Below are 12,479 nucleotides of genomic sequence, written 5' to 3'. Positions count from 1 at the left end.
TTTTTTTCTTCTTTCTTTTCAGAGTTCTACTGCTGAGAAATTCAAGATCAAGGTGAAGACGGGGTCAGTGTTTGGTGAGGATTTTCTTTCAAAAAGATTCTTGAACACTGCGTCCCTCCAGAAAAACAAATGTCACATAGAGAAGGGTGAAAAACAAGTGCCAATTTATAAGGCACTGATCCCACCAACGAGGATGAAGCTCTTAATCTAATCACAACCAATCTCAGTGGACCTTTAAATATGAAATTGAGCATTAAGTTTCAGCACGAACACAAACATTTGAAGCACAGCAGAAACAAAGAGGGGGCCAATTCTAGAAAATGTACCTCTTCCTACTTGTCAGTGACATAATAATATCCAGGGAGGATACTTTACTCTTCACCATCTCTCCTTAAAGTACTTGTTTTTGTTATTTTTTGGTGTTTTGAGACAAGGTTTCACAGTGTAGCCTTGGCTATTCTTAGAACTCACCCTGTAGATCAGGCTGGCCAGGAACTCTGTGAGTTCCAGAGATCAGCCCTGCCTCTGCAGGTGCTGGATTAAAGGAATGCACACCTCCCACCCAGGCTAAAGTCTTTTAAATTGTGTGTGTGTGGGGGGGGGGGGGGAGGGGAGGGAGAGAAACATGAGCATATGTCAGAGAGCAAGTAAGTTTGGTCAGAAAATAAGCATGGCTGTTACCCACCTAATTTGAGACAAGGTCTATGTTATTTACTGATTGTCTACACTAGGCTAGCTGGCCTTCAAGCTTCTGTGGACTCTGTGCTAAATACGCCTCTCACCCCTTGTAAAAAGAAAGGGATTGCAGACATATTCTATCCTGTAGTTTTTATGTGGGTTCTAGGGCTTCCAGGCCTCATAGTTGGGCAGCAGGTAATTGACTCACTGAGCCACCTCCCCAAGAAGTCTCTATCCACATCCCAGCCAGAAGAAACAACAAAGGGCAAATGTGAAAATGATTCACATAAAAAATAGCAAACACATTTACCTAGACTTTTAACAGAATGGAAAATTAAATTCTTCTAGCCAGAAAAGGATTTTCTCATTTAAAAACAAGTGACTCTATGTAAAAGACAAAGGGTATCTAATACCTTCCACACACAGCTGGTATAACTATCCTAACAATTACTAACAGGTCACACTTGAGGATAACTCACTCATGGTGCACACGTGTAATCTCAGCATGTTTCAAGACCAGCCTGGGTCACACTTTTTATTTTTTAAGTAAGTTAGAGATGGTAAGATGACTCATTATGTAGGCCTTTCCAAAGCCGGATGACCTGAGTTCCATCCATCAGTGATGCCACAAGATGACAGGAAAGGAATCCCAGGGGTTTTCCTCTGCCCTCTACAGTACACTGTGGCATGTGAACACAAAACACATACAATAAATACAATATTTTAAAACAGTAAATTGGGTGCTGGTGGGCAGCAAATGGGTAGAAGTGTTTTAGATGCAGGCTTGATGATCCGAGTCCCATTCCTAGAGACATTCCTATAAAGGTGAAGAAAAGAACCAACTCCACATGACTGTCCTCTTGCTTCCACATATGCATCCATGCACACATACACACAACACCCACATACACACACACACACATAACACATAAAGTTTAAAAAATTAATTGATTTAATGGAAAACTACTAAAACGAAACTCTTAACTATTTCACCTTGTGTCTTAGAGCCTGTAGAAATCTCTACAAGTTCCTTTGTAAAATTTTCCTATTTATATCACGTTCCTGCAACATGTTCTATTATTATGTACCATTACCCCATATGTACCTCTGCCCTATAGTTTTATATATATGTACATGCACATGTATACACAGATTCACACTTCTTGTTTCAGATCTGTGGTGGTTTGAATATGCTTGGCCATGGGAAGTGGCACTATTAGGAGCTGTGGCCTTCTGGAATAGCTGTGGCTTGTTGGAGGAAGTGTGTGTGTCACTGTGTAGGTGGGCTTTGAGGCCCTCCTAGTGCTCAGGCCCTGCCCAGAGTGGAAGGGGCCCTCTTCCTGGCTGCCTGTGGATGTAGTCTCTTTCTGGATACCTTCTGATCAAGATGTAGAACTCTCAGCTCCCCTGGCACTGTATTTACCTGCATGTTGCCATGCTTCTCGCCATAATAGACTAAAAACTTTGAAACTGTAAGCCTGCCCCAAATAAATGTTTTTTTTTTTTTTTTTTTTTAGAGACAGGGTTTCTCTGTGTAGCCCTGGCTGTCCTGGAACTCACTCTGTAGACCAGGCTGGCCTCAAACTCAGAAATCCGCCTGCCTCTGCCTCCCAAGTGCTGGGATTACAGGCGTGCGCCACCACCACCCGGCTAATGGTTTGTTTCCAAGAGTTGCCTTGGTCATGCTGTCTCTTCACAGCAATGAAACCCAAACTAAGACCACTTCTTAACCTCCCACCCCCACCAAATACCCAATAAAGGAAGTGTGCTGGCTACTGCAGTCTTGGAATTTTAAATGCTACTGTTCTGAAGAGTAGATTCATTGGCTTGTCAGCAGGCACCGAGAGATTTATACTGTGGCCACTAACAAACAGGTCTCAAGTATAGATTGTTCTAGTAACTGTTGGTGATCTGAGAGCACTGGAGTGCTGCTTTTAAGGGAAAACCAAAAGCACTCAAGAATGTAGGGATATCAAGGACCAAGTGCCCTAGGAGTGGCACTGATCACAATGAAGTAGGCACTCCCACATCTATCAAGAGGATGTTACCACAGGCTTGCCCACAAGCCAGCCTGGTTGGGGAAGGGGCATTTTTAAATTGAGGAGCCTTATTTTTTAAATGTCAAGTTAACAAACTAACCAAGACATAATTTTGTATTTACTTAAAACAACTTCTTTTACTGACTGGTAATCTATTAAAGACATTGTCAGTTAATGCACTTACAGAAAAGGTCTGTGTGTTAAGTGGCTGCAATGCACCAAGAATTATAATGCTATACCAATGTTACTTTAGAGTGGTTAATTTTTTTTCCTTTTTCGAGACAGGGTTTCTCTGTGTAGTCTGGCTGTCCTGGAACTCACTCTGTAGACCAGGCTGGCCTCGAACTCAGAAATCTGCCTGCCTCTGCCTCCCAAGTGCTGGAATTAAAGGCGTGCACCACCACCAACCGGCTAGAGTGGTTAATTAAGCCTACACTGAGGGGCTAGGAAGAGCAAGTGTCAGATGTGAGAAATGCTTCAGAAAGTTATTTTAAGTTATATTATGAAGATCTAGGTTTGAATAGGGGGTACCCAGTGCTCCAGACTCAAGATTACAACTGACAAGGTAGTTTATAAGTAAAATGTCAATCAGTATCCCTTGTGAAATTCTGACACTTCAAATCCTGGAACCTGTGTGAATATATAGAACGAGAATGCAGATGTGTTTAAATTAAGTACATTGAGGTAGAGAAATCAACTTGGCATATTCCAGTGGCCCAATGTCACAGGGGATCTTAAGTTGTGTCCAGTGAAATGGCTCAGTAGGTAAAGAGGCTTGCCACCAGCACTGATGACCAAGTTCAACTACTAGGACCTTCATAAATATAAAGGCAACTTTAATTTTTTAAAATTTTACAGGTATGGGTGGTTTGTCTGTCCACATACCACATACATGCTTGGTATCCTCCTAAAGGCCCCGAGGCTGGAGCTAAGATGGTTGTGAGCTGCCATATGGACACTGGGAATTGAATGTCTTCCGGAAGTGCAGCTCGTGCTCTTAACCACTGAACCATCTCTTCTGTCCCCTTCGGTTTTTAAATGAAGACACAAAATGGATCACTTTTCATATTATAGGCAATTGGTCTCCCTCAGAATCATAGGTAGCTCTGACACCTTGATATGACCCAGTGAAACCAATGCTGGGCTTTTTTTCCAGACCTGTTTCTGCCTGTTCAATAGACAGAAGCAGAAGCTATTTTCGACTGTTGGACTAGTTTCCTGTTCAAGCTACATTACCAAGTAGCCTTAGACAACCAGAACTTAACCCTCATTAGTAGCTGTAGCACTGCCAGATTTTCTGCAAATCTTCCCACCTACTAGATTGAGTGTCTGACCTCTATCATCAACTCCACCCCTATCCAGCACACAAGAGCTGTCTGCAAAAGGAATGTGGCCATTCTCCCCTTTCCTCTTCCCAGGTATTCCTACATACCTACCTATACTTATCTTGCTCAAAGACTTCATTTGGGTGAAAAATCATGGATTGAAAGTACACCGTTATGATGGCAGCCACAGATTCACCACTACTCCCCCCAGACCTCACAGGCTCCAGCAGCTGGAATATGCCTACACTTCAAGGCAGTAGACAAAGACACTTTGGCAGATGCCTTAGAGATCAAGAGCTTATTATTCCTCTTGCAGTGGACTCAAGTTTTCTGTTTTCCAAGCAGATCTTACTATGTAGCATGGAATTCAGAGACTCACTTTCATCTGGAGTGCTGAGATTAAAGGTACACAGTGCCACACTGGCTTCCTGTTTTTATCAAGTATCTGGATTCCTCTCTAGAACTCAGACTCAATTCAAGAGATTACCTAGGACCATCAACACAAAATCCCTAACATGCAACAAGAACCTTTTACCAACAGTACCCCCAAGTCATTTCCTTGACATTGCACTCAAAACTTTTGGCACAGTAAGAAAAAACAAGAAAATACATTTACTGTTCTTTGTCTCCTGAGGTAAGCAGTTAATGGTTGCTGGGGAGGGGAGATGAGTGGTATAAGCCACTGGTAAACTGCCTTTTATCAGGGTAGGCTAAGTCCCACATACCTGTGTTTACGTAATCTAAATGCAGTGGGTTACAAAGTTACATGCAAAAGTGCAAGGACTTGTTATGAACCTGTTTAGTGGGACAAGATGGGAAGACATGTTTAAAACAACCCCCCCCAAGCTTTTAGTCCATTTCACTACAACTGCCCAAGATGCTAATACATTATTATGTATTTGAAATATATGTTAAAAAGTACTTGTAGTAGCCAGGCAGTGGTGGCACACGCCTTTAATCCCAGCACTTGGGAGGCAGAGGCAGGCGGGTATCTGAATTCAAGGCCAGCAGAGTCTGGGTCTACAGAGCAAGTTCCAGGACAGCCAGGGTTACAGAGAGAAACCCTGTCTCAAAAAACAAAAATTCTTATAGGGCTGGAGAGGTGGCTCAGTGATTAAGTGCACTGACTGTTCTTCCAAAGGTCCCGAGTTCCCAGTAACCACATGGTGACTCATAACCATCTGCAATGTGATCTGATGCCCTCTTCTGGTGTGTTGCTCTTGCAGAGGCTGAGTCTCGAGGCCCACATGGTAGCTCACAATAATCAGTAACTGCAGTTCCAGCAGCATGTGGCAAACCATCCATGCACACAAAACATAAAGACTAAAGAGGGGACAGAAAATTAGAATGTGTTCACGTGTAGGTGGCCAACAAGTCTAAGCCCGAGGCATAGAACCTTAGCAGCAAAAGTATGCAATGTTAACCATCTTCCTAGAAATCATAATTATGCTTATTTTGATTCACTCAGCATAGTTTATATTAAAAAAACCCCACTCTTCTCAGATCATCTTTCACAAACTATAAACTGGAACTTTGCACATTATAGTCTGTGGATCTGACTGAACACTCCAGGATCAGCTACTACAATGGTAAGCAGGCCAGAGGTAGGCCAACAAAGACTCCAACACATTTCAAATTTGCCAAGCTGTGACTGTTTATTAACTGACCAGATTACAAAAATACCAGGGGCGACACCTGAAAGGGAAAAACACTTAAGTTAGAGACTGCCCTCCAAATCACAAGTCAGCATCAGTTGTAAAGGAGCATACTTTCTCTAAAGACAGAGTTCCCTGAGTTAAAATGATACACCCCATCAGCATTCAGCAGAAAAGCCTTCAATCAAGGTCTTGTGATCAGTCAGGTTAGACTATACAGAAAGTCTTGCAACTGCCAGAAATTTGTAGGTTCTGTCTCAAAACAACCAACCAACCACCCCCTGCCCCCAATAAACCAACTAATTTTCTCACCTTAGTTCATCCGTCTAATAAGCCTGTTGATCTGGTCTTCCCTGTTGCCAGCATCTCCACCTTCTACAAAGTGAGTTGTCTTTTTCTTCATTCCACCTCGTGGGGAAGATAATTTGAAAGGCCACAGGAAGTTATTTGCTTCCTTGAAGCGTTTCCCAACTGTATAGATCTCATGAATTAGATCCTCCATGCAGATGATGCCAAATTTACCTGAAAAAATTTGAGTCCAAGATCAAGTTTTAAAAATTATTCTTAACACAATTATGGGCAGAACTTAAGTATCACACACAAACAAAGATAAGCTAGGTATGGTGGCACACACCTTTAATCCTATCAGGTGGCAGGCAGACAAGGCAACCTGAATCCAGGCCAGATACAGAGAAACTTTGTCTCAAAGTTAAGGCTGCAAAGACTTTTCCTTAAAAGCATTAAGGATTTAGGGGACAAGTATTGATTTGTCCTAAGTGAGGCCAGGCTAGGAATGGCTCAGGAGATGGAAGTGCTTGTTGCACAAGAATGGTACCTAGAGTTCAGACCCAATGACCCAAGCCCCAACCTAAGACAAAGTGGGATTACATGGCCTGATTGTAATAATCCCAGCACACAAACAGAATAGATAGCTATACTGGAATGCAACTCTGGGTTTTAGGGAGCACCTAGCCCCACTGTGTGGTGGAGTCATCAAGAAAGACACATGACATTTGGGCCACCAGTCACATGCATACAAAATAAAAGTGTGCAAGTAAAAAAAAAAAAAAAAAAAAAAAAAAAGCAAGCATACCCAGAGACCGAGCAATCAAGGAATTGTCTGTCAAGGCAATCCGCTTCTTATTGATTTTGCCGTAGCCCCTCTTGTAGATAAGCTCGTTGACGGACTTCAGGTTGGGGTACCTGTAACAGGAAAATCGGTAAGCGACCATGCAAATGCCTATATCTCACATAAAGCTAACCTTCCAAACAGACAACTCACCCCCATGCAATGTACGGTTCCACAATCCTCAGCATGTTAATAGAAGCCTTGTTGAGCTTAACAAAGGTGCCATTGAAAATCTGTCGAAGGCGAAGAAGTTGCAATACCTTGCGGACCTTTGGGCTTACTCCATTGATACTGAACAAAGAGACCAAAAAAGATTCATCCACTTTTACCGTAACAGAAAGCTAAATCACCACACAGTACGTGTATGTAAGTCACCACTACCAGCTTGCCTCCTATCTTTTGATTCCTAATTGTTGTATAACAATTATAAAAGATGACTGACATCTTTGCTGCAACAACTAACTGTATTGTTTTTCAAGCTCTTAGACCACTGCAGAACACTGAACTACTACCATGCAATCAGAGCAGGCAGCTTAGGCACAGGTTTCACAAATTAACCGCCCCCCCCAATAATTCCCAGCCCCCTTACTAACTGCAGCCACAATACAGCCCACTCCTCAACACGATACAAAGTGAGCTCACCCTCGGATTCTGATGACAAACGCCAGCTTTGGTTCTGCGGGCACATAGAAGTTGCCAGCTTTCCTTGCCATCCTGGCCATGCGAATCTCGGTCCGGTACATCTGCCTGTACTCCTTGTGGTAGTGCTTTGCCTTCTCATAGATGAGCTTCCTCCTTGCCTTTCGAAGCTGAAAAACCAATGGCCAGTTAGTCGGAATACTCAGCATGGCATCCGTCCCATACAAGTGTCTTGCCTAGGCAGACATTTGAGAATGCCACAGCAGGACGCTCTCTTTAAATAAGTGATAAACCTATCACTTACTTCACTCTCAGTCCCAATAAGCCCCTAGCCCACTAAGGGCCTCCAAAGTTTACTTACTGTCTTCAGGGCAAACTTCTTCCTCAGGCGCTTCACCTTCAACTCTGCAAAATTCCTTCGCTTTTTCTTAAGGGTCTCTGGCACAGCAGGAACCTTTTTCTTCTTAAGGGTTTTTGGCACAGCAGGCACCTTTTTCTTAAGGGTTTCTGGTGCACCAGCAACCTTCTTCTTCTTCTCTCTGTCGTTAGTAGAGGATACTGTTAGCATGTCAAAAACCCCTTCCCGGTGATGTATCACACACTAGGTGCTCAGTACAGTGCTCCCGCAGGCTCTACTGCAGACGCAGAGTTCATGCCCACAGCCACACAGCGCACTTGAAGGTAAACACATGTGGCACTAAAGAGATGGACGCTTATTCCCGGTCACCAGTCCTGGCCTGTGATACAAGCTGGTAAGTCACACTGAAAGAACTGTTATTATATACTAGTTTTCAGTGCTCCAGGGCTCAACTGCCCTCGTTCAAATCTCAAGCGCCACATGCTGAAGGAGCTGCCGATTGGCAGCTACGAAGGATCTCACCCCAAAGACTTCGGGGTAAACATTCTACCGAAGAACGAACCTCCGCCCAGGTAGCCGGATCCGAAGTCTACCCTCAGTTTGCCCGTGGTATCGCCTAGGCCACGGCGCGTAGGCCACCCGCACCCCCTCCTAGTATCACACAGCGTCACAAACACTCAGAGAGGCAGGCAGTGGTTCAGGCTACACTCAGACACAGGAAAAGCGAGACAAAATGCCCTCGGTTTCGGGGATGGAGAAGGATTCTAGGGAAGCGGAGACGCGACTTACGGAACAGCCTCCATGGTTCCAGCCGGAAAAGGAGAGAAAGGTGGCGCATGCGCAGACTCCTTAAAGGGCTGAGAGCGCGAAGACCCACGCCTTATAGCTGTCCTGAGATAAGCCGGAAAATAATCTAGAATTGAGAACTCATTTTGCACGCGCAAAATTAACAACAGTTTGGCTTAGTCACGGCCAGTCAACTTTATGGTAAAACTCATTGGAAAACAAATGCACTGAGCACATTTTTTTTTTTTTTTTTTTAATGAATAGAACGGGGACACCTTGTCAGCTCTGGGCTCAATTCCCCAGGTTGCGTTGACAACCTTAGGGTCCAGCTCTGAGGAATCGTTGGACCCAAAAGACACGTTCATAGACGTGAACTACAAGTTCCAGCATGCATCACTCCATAAACCGCGGGGCTGGAGGGCGACGTTGACCGACACTCTTGGGCAGCCTTCGCGGCCGTGATTCCCGTTAGGCTCACTAGAGTCTGAGGCTTCACGTCCCCAGCGGCTAGCTGAGCTAGGAAATCACTGTCGGTCACCTCGGGCTCTCTGCGACCCGTGGCCGTGCAGCCCAGCTCCCCCACCTCGGCTGAGCTGCCGAGGTCCTTTTTCCGCCCGACTGCCGGGCTGTCTTCCGCAGCGCCTGATCGCCGGCCGGGGAGTCCGCAAGTCCCTCGGTTGGCGAAAAGTGGCGAGACCGGGAAGAGCGATGACCGAACGGTCCGAGGAGGATGGGGGGTTTCTCTGCTGCGGGGCTCGACAGGCGCAAGCCACGGCGACCCACAGCAGGGGGCGTGAGCCGCCAAGAGAGGCGCGACGAGGGCGGGGAGCCTCCGGCCACGATCGTGGGAGAGGGGCTGCCCCGCGCGGTGAGGCGGCCGGCAGGCGGGCAGGGAGGGGGGCTGGGCCGGGGGCGGGGTGCGCCCAGGGGCGGGGAGGGCCGAGCTGAGGGAGGGCCGATGCCACTGCAGCGTCCGGCGCTTCCCGGCGGTGGGTTATATAGCGCCGAGTGTGGAGCTACCTCAGAGCCGGCTGGGAACGCTCCGACTCGCGAGCGTCGCTACGCCGCGGAGCCCGGTGCCCGAGTGACAGCGGCGCGAGTGCAAGGCAGAGGACCCGAGGCGCGCTGGCAGCTCGAGCGGTTGGCAGCCCTCGCGTGCGCCCCGCAAGTCGCCCCTTCACGGCGCTGCCCGCACCCTCCCGCAACTTGAGTCAAGTTGACAACTCCGGCGACCCGAGGCACCCGCTCGGCGCACCCCTGCCCTAGGAGGGACAGGGAGCCGCTGTAAAGCAGCGCCGGGGACGTTTGGCGGCTTGGCCATGCGGGCAGTGCGAGTCGCCTAACTCGCGGCTGTCACCGCCGCTGCAGTGGGACCGGACGGCCGGGCGCTGCGGGACAAGCAGGCGGCCGCCAGCAGGAGGCGCCGGGCCGGGAGGCAGCAGCAGCAGCAGCAGCGGCAGGCACAGCCCGTGGCCACTGCGCCGAGCCCGGGCGGGACTGGCCCCCGCGCACTTCAGCCCCGCAGCACCTCGGGGGCGGACTCCGGGCGCAGCCTTCGCGTCCGGATCGCGGTGACAAGCGCCCCCGGGGCCAGGAGCTGGGCTGTCTGGCGCGGGGAGGGTGAGGACACGGTGCTGGGCTCGTGCGGGGCCCGAGGCGTCGCGATGAACATCGTGGTGGAGTTCTTCGTGGTCACTTTCAAAGTGCTGTGGGCGTTCGTGCTGGCCGCGGCGCGCTGGCTGGTGCGGCCCAAGGAGAAGAGCGTGGCCGGCCAGGTGTGCCTCATCACGGGCGCGGGCAGCGGCCTGGGCCGCCTCTTTGCTCTGGAGTTTGCTCGGCGCCGGGCGCTGCTGGTTCTCTGGGACATCAACACGCAGAGCAATGAGGAGACCGCAGGCATGGTTCGCCACATCTACCGGGACCTGGAGGCGGCCGACGCCGCGGCTCTGCAAGGTAACTAACTGCCTGTGCATTGTTGGGTCAAACATCTCCCCACCCCGGAGGGTCTCCACTGCCCACTGTCATGGGGCAGCGTCGCTCTCCACGAAAGGAACACCCCCGCTGGTCTTCTGGGAGGCGAGTGGAATTTGCCCCCTTGATAAGAGAGCATGATTTTCTGTGTTAGAAGACTGAAAGCGAGCCAAACAGATTTCATTTCTTTGGCCCCAAGCTGGGGTTTCCTAAAACTCTTTGAGTAGTGTAAGACAGGGGGAAGGAACTTGCACAGGTTTGGATCCGAAAGCAATTTCTCAGTCTGACTTGCATGTGGCATGATGGGAGAGTCTTTGGGAAGTTGTTTCCATAGTGGACTGAAGCAGTTACCTGTTTCTGTGAGGTCTTTAGCTCCTGGAAAATAATTACATTGTTTCCCCAGCCTTAAGTAAGGGCTTTAGTTACCAACCCTGAGTAAGTGAGAGTGCTTTCCTTCCTCATGAGAAAGTGCCTCAATGGTTTCTGCCTTTTGTAAAAGTCTCGCATTTTCAGAGGCACCCCAATCTGCATCTTATGTGCTTAACAAATTATTAGTTTGCGTCTGAAACTTTTTAAAAGCCTAAGTGGAGATCATGATCCACTATAGATATTGGTCTAGGAAAATTGATGGTTAGATTGACTTGGGCTCCACTCTCCTATATGCCTGTCATTTGTTACCAAACTTACCGGAAGCTGTGTTTTTTATGAATGTTACATTTTCAAAGCTACTGTGGAGAGGCAACAAATTTGTTCATTTTTGCTCCCTGCCCAACCCTAAAGGAAAGCAATGCTTTGGGGAAGGGATTTTGATTCTGATGCTGTTTGGACTCTTAATGTGGTGCACTTGCATATTATTAACCTCTAAACTTCATCTGTGACATTAATTCTTAGGGGAATAAGTTTAAAATTAAACCAGTGACCTGCATTCTTTCATTAGAAACTGTTTCTTCATTCCTTGGCTTTAAATGAGTTCAGATTGTTGCTTACAGTTTGGATTTGTGAGCCTTAAAGTGAATTTTTGTTTTGAGGGTAGAGCTCTCTCTAGCCACCAGCTTCCTCCCCACCCCCATCTGCAAACAGGAATGTGTAATGTGTGTTATTCTCTGGGCTGAGATCAGTTCTTTGCAGGTGTCTAGCTCCAGCAAGCTGATCCCATGTGGTCTACTTGTATTGGACTTGCCACAATTACATGACTTTCCCCTAAGCAAGGTTGTCCAGTAAATTGCTGTAATTCCCAAAGACTTTCAGGGGAGGAAGGCAGCTGTAAGCTGAATTATTGGCAAGCATTACAGTGTTAGAAATTTGAAGCTCACTGTAGTATTTTGCTTTGTATGATTTTTGTCCTACTGACTGCCTTGTAGCTCACTTTCTGCACCCCTTCTTTCTTGCATTCCCCCTTCATCTGGACTTCCGAGGCAGCTGGGAACGGTGAGGAGGAAATCCTGCCCCCATGTAACTTGCAGGTTTTTACCTACACTTGTGACGTGGGGAAAAGAGAGAATGTCTACCTGACAGCTGAAAGGGTCCGCAAGGAGGTTGGCGAGGTCTCGGTCCTGGTCAATAATGCTGGTGTGGTTTCTGGACATCACCTTCTGGAATGTCCTGATGAGCTCATTGAGAGAACCATGATGGTCAACTGCCACGCACACTTCTGGGTAAATATAAACATCTTTGTTTTTATTCCCCAGCCCTCATCAATGAAAAGGCTGGGAAGCCAGCATGAAAGCCATCTGAATCATCTACATGAGATGCCCCATCTAGTGAGCTGTTCCCGCATGGTGGGTTACAGTGTCTGATGGTATTTTAAACTGCTCCCCTTCAGTATTTTTAAGAAGGCAGAGATTGACTATGGGAACTAGTTTGAAAGATTGCTGTAAAAATAACAAGAGGGAGTATAAG

At 47.3% G+C, this 12,479-nt stretch overlaps 2 protein-coding genes across 2 annotated transcripts in view; one reads left to right on the top strand and one right to left on the bottom strand.

Annotated features, from left to right (window-relative positions):
• Positions 1-5,671: 5,671 nt before the first annotated feature.
• On the bottom strand, positions 5,672-8,764 carry Rpl7 (ribosomal protein L7). Its single transcript, XM_076924316.1, has 7 exons — positions 8,613-8,764; positions 7,827-8,004; positions 7,469-7,635; positions 6,980-7,117; positions 6,791-6,900; positions 6,010-6,219; positions 5,672-5,737 (listed from the first exon to the last, which is right to left on the bottom strand). The coding sequence occupies exons 1-6, from the start codon at positions 8,624-8,626 to the stop codon at positions 6,011-6,013; spliced, it is 816 nt and encodes a 271-aa protein (XP_076780431.1). The 5' UTR covers positions 8,627-8,764; the 3' UTR covers positions 5,672-5,737; position 6,010.
• A 1,509-nt stretch (positions 8,765-10,273) lies between these two features.
• Positions 10,274-12,479, top strand: part of Rdh10 (retinol dehydrogenase 10) — a 28,475-nt gene continuing 26,269 nt past the window's right edge. Inside the window, exons 1-2 of the mRNA XM_076924315.1 lie at positions 10,274-10,562; positions 12,000-12,235. Coding sequence (XP_076780430.1) covers positions 10,274-10,562; positions 12,000-12,235 — 525 coding nt within the window. The remainder of the gene's footprint in view (positions 10,563-11,999; positions 12,236-12,479) is intronic.

This window comes from Arvicanthis niloticus, chromosome 25 (assembly GCF_011762505.2).
Source record: "Arvicanthis niloticus isolate mArvNil1 chromosome 25, mArvNil1.pat.X, whole genome shotgun sequence".
NCBI classification, from domain to species: Eukaryota; Metazoa; Chordata; class Mammalia; order Rodentia; family Muridae; genus Arvicanthis; species Arvicanthis niloticus.
Note: the sequence above shows the minus strand (reverse complement) of the source record. Positions and strands in the feature narration are given on the sequence as shown.